The following is a 10,340-nucleotide window of genomic DNA, read 5'->3' on the forward strand; positions in this document are numbered from 1 at the left end:
ATTATCCATTTGGGAAACCCTAAAAAAAGCTAATGAATCAATTTAGGATTGTGATAAGCCTGACATTACAAGTACGCAATCCTGACTCATCACGCCACATTGAGAGGGAAGGATGTTGGTCACAACCCATTCAAGGAAGGTCATGAGATTCCACTTAATCCAATATGGGCTCAGGTACCTTCAGCCTCTTCCCTATTTCCAACCCCTGTGCATATTGATCTAGTTTCAAGGTATTACTCTCCTGCTTAGAAAACTACTAAAGATCCCCGTTTTCTACCATGTACACAAAACCAAGATGCAGTATATCATGCAGCAGTTTATTGAAGAAAGAAACATAGAAAAGAGAGAGGGCAAAGCATGCATTCAAACATAGGACTGTGCTGGGATTGGAAGTGGAGACAAAATCCTAATGGAAGAACCTCAACTCATATCACAGAAATCTCAGATTTGGAGAGGACCCCATAGGTCATCTAGTCCAATGAATACATGAAAGAGCAATCTCTTCTGCATTATCCCTGACAAGCGAACATGCAAATCAAACTCTCCCCCAGTGCCTTCGCCCACCAAGATGCTGAGATACATGATGGTTCCAAGGCCAAAGAAGACTCATCTCTCAGACTCTGCTCTTGATCCGGAGGGCAAGGAGGGGGCCAGGGAGCCAGGGCAGTGGCTAAACTTTAATACTTGGTTGTGGAGCGCTGGCTGCTGGTGGTGGTCTGGACAATCCTGGCTGAACGTGAGCTGCCACTCTCTCCAGAACTTTGGCCAATGGTGACTCTTCTGCTTCCAGACTGGGAGCTCTGGCCGGTAATCACAGTCTGGTCTCCACGATTGCCAGAGCCAGAGCCTGAGATGCTGTTCCCTCCAGTGCCCTGTCCCCCTCTGCTTCCTCTTCTGGAATGGCCTCCAAAGCCGGTGCTTGTACTAGTGTTGCTGACTACAGCTGCAGAAAGGGTAGATCAGGGGTCACCTGTGCCCTGGGCTGACAGCTGACTGGAGAGGTAACCCCAAAGTCATGAGCACTAGGGTGCTATTGGGACAGAAGGGTAGGAAACAGGAAACAGACCTTTGAGGTCTGAGAAAGGATGCAGGGACCCACACATATAAAAACAGAAATGGACTCAGCCAGACACGAATCTAGACATCAGGGTTGGAGAGGTGGATAAGGGGAGCTACGGTTAGAAGGGACTAATCATCAAAAACTTCCTAAAAATGGGAAGTGAGAAAAGTACTTTCAAATCTCTCCACACCAAGGATGGAGAATTCCAGGTGAATCTTAAAAGTATAATCTCATCTTAGACTCAAGAAGATTCAGTCTTCACCCCAGTGACACCTTCCCTGGGTGACTTGGGAAGTCAACCAGAAGGCTGTAATTCCTTTTGGACACCTCAAAGCCCCAAACCTACCCCCACAAGGATGGAACCTAGTGGCTAAGAAAACTTAAAACATTGAGGGAAGGATATATGGATGAACTAACTGAATATGGCAAAGCTATGTGGTCTCAAAGAGAATGTTATTTCAATCAAAAAAAGGAAGAGAAGAAGATACTTACAAATACATACAGTGTTTTGGCACTCCCCAGACATTCTGTTTGGAAAAGAAAAGCAAATTTCAGGAGAACAAAAAACTTAGCTGGGAAAGAACTAAATATTGGCCAGACTTGGCTCCTAAAACTTACCAGAGAGAAGCAAAGTCGTTTATTAACGTATATTTTATATATAATAATACATATATACATTATAATACGTTATGATATACTATATATTATCATATATTACATATAGTAATATGTATTTATGTAAAGAGCCATAAAAATGAAGATAGAAGACCTGGGCCCAAATCCCAGCTCCTTTATTTACTAACTTCATTCACTTAGGCAACCTCTCTGAGACTCAGTTTTCCCTTCTGCACAATGAGGGGTATAAAACTCGTATTTTTACTTCTTAGGATTGCTGGGAGGAAACGCTTTGTAAAATATTATGTAAACATGACATGCTGTTATTGTGATGGCAATCCAGGACATAGATAATAGAGAGATGACTGATTGATTTCTAGAACTGAGTTTCAACCCAGCATCCTTTGCTGATCTCTCACCTGCACTCCTCACTTTCCAGGAGCTTCTTATAGGTGGCAATCTCAATGTCTAGGCCCAGCTTGATGTTCATCAGCTCCTGGTATTCCTGGAGCAAGTGGGCCAGGTCCTCCTTGGCTTGCTGCAAGGCTTCCCTGAGCTCAGCCAGCTTAGCCTGGGCATCCTTGAGGGCAAGTTCCCCACGTTGTTCGGCATCTGCGATGGCCGTTTGCAGGTTTGCATTCTTTGGAGAGGGAGAAGGGACTGTGAGGTTCTGGCAGCAGCCCTCCTGTTCCCTTGCCTCTGCCCTCTGGAAGAATCTATCACCTATGTAGCTGGATGATCTCCCTTCACCATCTTGGGACCAGCCTTGATAGTCATTCAGGGATAGCCTATTCCAGCTGTTGATGGCTGACCAGAGTATATATTTCAGAGACCATGTGAAAAGCTATCTTTGTATATCTTTTCAGGAAAAAGAAGAGGCATCCATGGACCCGGGCCCTAGAAACCCTATCCTATCCTAGTAAAGCTATAAGAACATTGTCCCACAGGGAAGGCAGGAGAGAAGAGAACATTAGTGACAGGGGACCCAAGCTCCCCTTTAACCCTACACCATACACTGTTGCCCATTAGATATCTCACGGCATCTCCCCAAGCATGAGAACCCTCCCTCTGAAAGTTCTTCCCAGGGGCCTGAGAAATCTGTCCAGGTTGTTGAGTCCAGGCTGTGGCCTCATGGTTGTGAGACAGGGAACCCTATTTACGCATCGCATCTCAGACCTGAGAGAAGCTGCTCCCTACCTGCTTCTTAACGCTTTCTATCTGAGCCTGCAGCCTCTGGATCACCCTGCTGAGCTCAGCGATCTCACTCTTGGTATTCCTCAGGTCATCCCCATGCTTGCCAGCTGTGATCTCTAGCTCCCCGATCTGAAGCAGAGAGGGGAGAGAAAAGAAGAGTTAGCTTCAGGTACTCAGACACAAGAGAAAAGAAAAGCAGAGGAGGAACTGATCAGATTAGGTCCAGGGATGTTCACATTGGAAATTTAAAGTAGGAGGGTCACAAATACAGGTCATAGTTGCCCCCTTAAGATCTAAAACAATGGGGACAGCTAGGTGGTGCAGTGGATAGTACACCAGCCCTGAAGTCAGGAGGACCTGAGTTCAAATCTGTCCTCAGACCAAACACTTGGCACTTACTAGCTGTGTGACCCTGGGCAAGTCACTTAACCCCAATTGCCTAAAAAAAAAGAAAGCACCAATGGATCTTGAGAGCCCTAATAGGAGATATTACCATTCCCTCTCCCAAGCTTACCCCCAATTTCCCAGTGAAATTCACTAGTGGTGGCGAGTTGGGGGTAGATAGTTGGGAACTATTCCGTTCCCTCCATGCTGATGCTATGAGATCATAAGCTCCTTGAAGGTGGATTCTGTCAATTTTCAGCTTTGTATACAAAGTACACAGCAGGGGCAGCTAGGTGGCACAATGGATAGAGCACTGGCCCTGGAGTCAGGAAGACCCGAGTTCAAATGCAGCCTCTGACACTTAACACTTACTAGCTGTGTGACCCTGGGCAAGTCACCCCAATTGCCACACACACACACACACACACACACACACACACACAAGACACAACAGGAGCTGTGTACTTTAATAAAGACCCAGGATTCAAAGCAAAAGAGATGGTATTTCTGCTGTATTTAGCCACACATGAAACACTGTGTCCAGTTCTGGGTGCCCTATTTTAGGAAGGACAGCGACAAGTGGGAGCTTACGCAGAGGAGAGTGAAGAGGAGAATGAATGACCATGCCAAACTCAGAGTTGTGGAAGAAACTGGGGGTGGGGGTGGGGAAGGAAGGTTATCTTTGAAAAGAGTGCTAGAGAGAACATGCTAGCTGTCCCCAAGGATCTGCAAGGCTGCCATGTGGAAGAGGCTTCTTCTGTTTGGTCCAAAGAACAGAACTAGGTGCAGTAGGCAGTTTGGTACTGAAATGGAATGGGATTTAGACTCAGAGGACCTGCATTCAAATCCCAGCTCTGTTACTTGAATGCCTGTATGACCTTAATTTCTCTGTACCTCAGTTTCTTCATCTGTAAAAATGAAAGAATTGGACTCGATGACCTTCAAGGTCCCTATATGTTACAGAAAGGTAAATTTAGATTCCATATGAGGAGAAAACTCCCTACAAATAGAGCTATCCAATAGTAGATTTGGCGGCCTCGGGTGACAGTAGATTTCCCTTCATTCTGTGTCTTCCAATGGAGGCTAGCTACTGTCTTGTTAGGGATTTTGTAGGAGCGTTCTTTTTTCAGGGAGTGATAGCCCTTTGTAAAAGTAGACCTCTGAGGTCCCTTCCAACTTTGAGATTTGCATGCTTCAGCAAAATGTTGAATTGAATTGAATTGAATTGAATTACTTGTGTTCTCTGAAAAGAGGAGCAAGAGGAAGAGCCATAGAAATGATGGCTGAAGCGGAAATAGATCCTAAAAAACAGAAGAATAGGTGGGGCTCACGCATATTGGGGGAGGGGCTTTGCTCACCTTGGACTGGTATAGGGCCTCCGCATCAGCCTTGCTCTTTTGGGCCATCTCCTCGAAAACGGCTTTGGCCTCAGCAATGATGCTGTCCGGATCCAGATTTCGGTTGTTGTCCATGGAGACGATCACAGAGGTGTCACTTGTTTCTGACAGCACATTGGAATACTCCTATGCACACAGAGAAAACAGTTGCCTTATCACCCCTCCCCCCCCAGTTCTCCAGGACACTCTCCAGGGGTGGGGAAGCTGTAGCCTCGAGGCCACACATGGCCCTCTAGGTCCTCAAGTTCAGCCCTTTGACTGAATCCAAACTTCACAGAACAAATCCCCTTAATAAAAGTATTTGTTCTGTAAAACAAAGAATAGAACTAAGAGGTACTTTTATCTCACCTTTCTAAAGCCCCTTAGGGCTTACAAAACACTTTTTCCACAACCAAGGGACCAGGAAAGCAGCTCAGGAAATGGAGAATAGATAGGGTTAGGACTGGCTTCTAGCAGAGAGATAAAGAATGACCCCTTTCTAAAGCCCCTTAGGGCTTACGAAACACTTTCTCCACAATGTGGGAGGAGGAGAGGAGTTGCCCACAGCTGTGCAATAAGTATCATGCAGAACTCGAACCCAGGTCTTCTGGGCTTCATTACGCCCTGTTATAAAGGGGAGAAGTTGGGGAAATATGGGAGGAGCTTTAACAATTCTTTTCATCCAGAGATGTTTATAAGTGGCTTACAAGCCCTGATTCAGTTGAGAATGAGAGTGGTTCATTATCTAATTTATGGGGGGAAGCATTCCTCAGCTACTCTCCCACCCACCCACCCAATGCCAGAGAAGGCAGAAAGGACACAGAGCCTTACAGCTTCATAGAGAGCCTTCAGGAAGTTGATCTCATCTGACAGGCCCTCTGCTTTGGCCTCCAGGTCCACTTTGGTCATGTAGGAAGAATCCACATCCTAGAGAAATTATTGCAAAGCCACATTATTAGGATGTCACACATGCTATTTGATTGGATCTCATACCAAGTCCGTGGTAGTAGGGTTAGTGCGTATATTTTTACACTGCTTTTGCTGATGAGGAATGTGAGTTTCCAAGGATTTTAAATAACTTACCTAAGGATGTAGAAGTGGTCGAGCTGGAGCTCTAAAGGGCCTTAGGGATCATAGATTATAGAGCTGGATGGGTCTGCAGAGACCATCTAGGCCAGCCTTCCATTTTATGGTTGAAGAAACTGAGATCCGGAAAGATCAAGCTACTTACTTGCCCAAAGTCACACATGTAGTATCTGAAGTGAGATTTGAACTCAGATCCTCTGATTCCTGAGCCAGTCACCCTTCCACTGTTCTACAAGATCATCTGGTCCAAAACATCTCAAGTCTTAATGCCTTGAAATTAGCCTTTGCAAAGTATATCATGATCATCTTTTCCAATATGATGTTTATAATTATAAATATAATTGGAACTATGCAGTTAAAATTATAAATGGGACTTATATTTTGGAAAGCTCAAGGCAATTTTGATGAAGCTGAGCTTGACCCTCTCTCTCCAGTCACAGAGAGAGCCAGTTATATTAGCCCTTCAAGAATCGTGGTGCTAGACAGTGGTGTTCTTAAAGGGTCCATAGGAACAGATTTCCAAAGCATGGTATTACTCGCTTAGTACAGTGCTTGGCACAAAGTAGGTGCTTAATAAACGTTTGTTGACTGAGTGAAGCACTAGAAGGACCAGTTTCTGTGTGGTAATTTCTCCCCGCTTGAGAGAATCACCCGGTCCTTTCCAGAGACCACAACAGAGAAACAACCGATTGACTCCAGAAGCTTCACCCATGGCATCATGGGAATTTGGTCTGCCCTTTGAGTAAAAGTTGTTGGATTCTGCCCAGTTGGACCCAGCCCAGCACTAAAAAGTTAGTCACGTTCCCCACCACCACCACCACCACCCACCCCAACCCCACATTAAACCCGGACCTGCTCAGCCTCATTGCCCAGTTTACCTTTTTCAGCACCACAAAATCATTCTCAGCTGTGGTTCGTTTATTAATCTCATCTTCATACCTGCAGGAGATAGTGAAAAGGGTGGAGAAATTAAAGGAGTGGAGAGGAAAAGATAAAGGAAGAGAGGAGAAGAGGGAAAAGAGGAGAAGATGAAGGAGAGAAGACAGAGAGGAGAAAGATCAGGAGAAGAGAAGACAGGTCAGGAGAGGACAGGACAGGTCAAAATAAAAGAGAGAATACAGGAGGATATGACAGGACAAGAGAGGACAGATTAAGAAGGAGAGGAGAGGAGAAAAGAGACCCAGCTCAGTGAAGCTTTGTATGAGTTGTATCTACACTAGCCTAAGAAATGTCCATCCTAGTATTTGTATCAATGTCCTGGGGCTGGGTTTTTGGGTCTGTCTTTCAATCCCCTGATACATCAAAAATTAAATGGGATTATTATCTGGCAATTCAGACAAAACCAGGCTTAGAGATAGATTCTTTGAATCATCAGGTGCTTAAAAGTTCATTGCACACACACATTACAGACTTCTAATGCCTCTTACATCTCCTCTCCAAGCACTTAGGCACAAGCTTGCCCGTTCCCTCATACCAGGACTTTCCTTTACACATTAGCCTGTGTTCCTGTCCAGGCTGGTTCTCTTCTGTCTTTTCTTAAATGCTCCCAACTGCCTCCCCCTCATGCTTATGAGTTCTGGGAGTGAAAACTTTTTTTTAATATTCTCCTGAGCCAAACAGAATTGTGAAAGAACTAAGTGTCCACATTGCTCCTCTTCTACCAATTGCCATTGCACCTGCCTCACTTTCTCCCCCTTCCCATTATCCTCTACCCCAAACACTTCCAGACTAAACTCCTGGTACCAACTCAGCTTGCCCAAGCTTACTCTATTTTACCTACCTTGCTTAATCTATTTTAGAACTTTGTCCAGGGGCCCCAAGGTCAACCACTGTCACACTGTCTGTGTGTCTGCCATGGACATGTGCTTTTCTCCTCTGTCAGACAGAGAATTCTCTGACTGCAGGATTTCTGTCACATTCCCTCAATTCAGTTTCTTCCTGATATAGCAGCTTCCTTATTTTCATGGATAGGTGACTGTTTGGGGTTTGGTTTGAGATTTTTTTAGGGGGACAGTTGGACCAGAGAACTGTGACTTCAGATGCAGATCTGTTACTTTTCTCTAACTTACATTCTTAGAGAGTTATTTAGGGGCACTTAGCAGTTAATGACTTACAAATGTGCCCCCACTCATATGTGTCAGAGGTACGGTTTGAGCCCAGGTCTTCTTGACACCAAGTATGCCCTTCTATATACACACTGTACATTGCTGACTCCCAAGGATACCAATGTACATTGTCAGAAGCAAGTTTGAAATTATGGCATCCTAGAGTTGGAAGGACCCTCAGACGTCACTGAGAACAACCACTACTACCTCGAACATGAGCCTTCAACATCTCCAACAAGTTGCCATCAGTGCTACTTCTTGAAAATATGCTACTTCATCCAGGGGTAAAGCTTTGAAATTAAAACCTCCTTTGCTTCTAGCCTGCATCCTACAGATCTTGGAAATAAGGATAGAACATGTCCCCCATTTTAGGATCTTATCTATTTGATGTGAGCCATGACCACCCCATTCATTACAGGGCCAGGTAACTGTTCCTTTGGCTGCCTCGATCACTCACTTTTTCTTGTATTCCTCCACCAGGTTCTGTACCGTACTCAGTTCTCCCTCCAGGCTGCTCCTCTCCCTTAGGAGCCCATCCAGGTGGGACTGGAGGCAGTTGATGTAGGATTCAAAAAATGGTTGCAAGTTATTGGAACTGGAGCTGGAGCTCTCTGTCTGCTGTTGCAGGAGGCACCACTTGGTCTCTAGAACCTTGTTTTGTTGCTCCAAGAACCGAACCTGTAACCCAGTAAGAAAAAAGGAGGTTGGGTAACCCCAACTCAAGTCGCTTCCTCCCAGGGATCACCAAACCTACAGTGTTAATTTTCAAGACAGTCTTGAGCCCAAGTCCAAGAGAAGTCTCAGTGGGCGTCATCATTCTCTACCTCCAAACCAATACATAGCCACAAACACTCACCTTGTCGATAAAAGTAGCAAATTTGTTATTGAGGGTTTTAATCTGCTCCTTTTCTTGGGTCTTCACCACCCCAATCTGGGGGTCAAGCTTCACATTCAGGGGCTGCAGGAGACTCTGGTTGATGGTCACTTCTTGAATGCCAACGGGAAAATCACCAGAACAACCGAAACCACTGGATGCACCTCTGATACCACTGAATCCTCCTCCAAAGCTGTAGGATCCTCCTCCAAAACCACTGCCCATGCCTTTTCCACCAAAGCCACCACTCTGGCCACCACAGAAGCTGGGCCCAGCCACACTACAGGAGATCTTCTTGCTTCCTCCCAGGTTATACATGCTTCTGCTGCCAAATCCTCCACCTATCATGGCACAGGCAGTGGCCATGCTCATCCCTCCTGATCGGGAGGCTGATTTGGATCTCCTAGAGGTGCTGTAGCTCTGACCAGAGATCGTGGCAGAGCGTCCACTGAAACCCTTACTGGTCTGAGATGACCGGGTAGACTGATGACTCAGCATTTCCTTGGAATGGAGGAAGACAACAGAGTTGAGTAGCAAAGGAAGAGCAAGAACCCTCTAAGACAGTGGACTGGAATGGCGCTTTTTATAGGGCCCAGGAGAGTCAGCGAATTAATCTGGAGCCTTCCTGGGCTTTGTTCTCCCGACAAAATAGGTCAATGGTTCAAATATGAAGCACACCACTGCCCTAATCACCAACTCCCCAGCTGAGTGCCTTTTCCCCTCAATTAGTTTTGGTTTGTCTCCACCAAACTTGAAATTTGTAGGCTCTCCTTTTGATGGGTAAACTTATTCCTTGCCAGGACCTGGCCCAACCCTACAGCCTCAAGGCACCAGCTTCAATTAGGTGACTTGTGCCTTACTCCCTTCCTCAGGAACCTGGTTGATCTATTCCCATCACTCAGTCCTTGACCTGATCGAGCAGGTTCACAAGAGAACTTGAGGTGCTCTGGGAAGATGAAAAAAGTGGAACCTTCCTTAAGGCTGCTCCCTCAGGAAACGCCATAATGCTCACATTGCTAGAGCACCTCAATGGTTAACAAAGTACTTTCCTATCAGCAATACTGTGAGATTTGTATTGCAAGTTCTGTGATCACCATGGTTACAGATGAGAAAACAATAGCCTGAGGAGATTAAGAAACGAGCAAACGCACATAACTGATAAGGAGCGAGTTAGGACTTGAACCCAGGTCTCCTGGGGCCAAATCCAATATTTCTCACTAAACAGCAGGGGAAGCAACTTAGCCAGGATTATACAGTTAGTAAATGCCGGACCCGGGATGCGAATCCGTAGCCCCTGACTCCAAGGTTAGCTTTTATTCCAATCAACTACACAGCTTCTATGTCATCCCCCAAAGAAAGAACTAGATAACATGTTCAAAAGTGTAACAAAGAACCCTTTTTTCACTTTTCCAAGTGGGAGAGAGAATAGCTTTGGAATGGTAGATCATAGTGCTCCAGGACTTCCCCAGGTTTCGTTTCAATGAATTCACCATTGGAGTCTGTTCATCTCGAAGTCATCATTATTCATCACAGTTCAGAGGGGAAGGAAAGAAAGAAGGAAGGAAGGAAGGAAGGAAGGAAGGAAGGAAGGAAGGAAGGAAGGAAGGAAGGAAGGAAGGAAGGAAGGAAGGAAGGAAGGAAGGAAG

General features: G+C 45.5%; 1 protein-coding gene across 1 annotated transcript; it reads right to left on the minus strand.

Moving 5' to 3' along the window:
- Positions 1-311: 311 nt before the first annotated feature.
- Positions 312-9,733, minus strand: LOC110194128 (keratin, type II cytoskeletal 3-like). Its single transcript, XM_020966293.2, has 9 exons — positions 8,677-9,733; positions 8,278-8,498; positions 6,594-6,654; positions 5,461-5,556; positions 4,612-4,776; positions 2,873-2,998; positions 2,095-2,315; positions 1,553-1,587; positions 312-943 (listed from the first exon to the last, which is right to left on the minus strand). Exons 1-9 carry the CDS (start codon positions 9,190-9,192, stop codon positions 678-680), a joined length of 1,707 nt encoding a protein of 568 aa, XP_020821952.1. The 5' UTR covers positions 9,193-9,733; the 3' UTR covers positions 312-677.
- Positions 9,734-10,340: the final 607 nt, after the last annotated feature.

This window comes from Phascolarctos cinereus, unplaced genomic scaffold, assembly GCF_003287225.1.
Source record: "Phascolarctos cinereus isolate Bilbo 61053 unplaced genomic scaffold, phaCin_HiC Scaffold_1;HRSCAF=81, whole genome shotgun sequence".
NCBI lineage: Eukaryota > Metazoa > Chordata > Mammalia > Diprotodontia > Phascolarctidae > Phascolarctos > Phascolarctos cinereus.

Bases quoted from the DNA above. Each gene is read 5' to 3' on its own strand.
- LOC110194128 (XM_020966293.2), bottom strand. From the start codon at position 9,192: ATGCTGAGTCATCAGTCTACCCGGTCATCTCAGACCAGTAAGGGTTTC. The intron at 2,999-4,611 runs GTGAGCAAAGCC...TCTCTGCTTCAG, and splicing joins AGGCCCTATACCAGTCCAAG to ATCGGGGAGCTAGAGATCAC. The intron at 2,316-2,872 runs GTAGGGAGCAGC...CCCTCTCCAAAG, and splicing joins TAGAAAGCGTTAAGAAGCAG to AATGCAAACCTGCAAACGGC.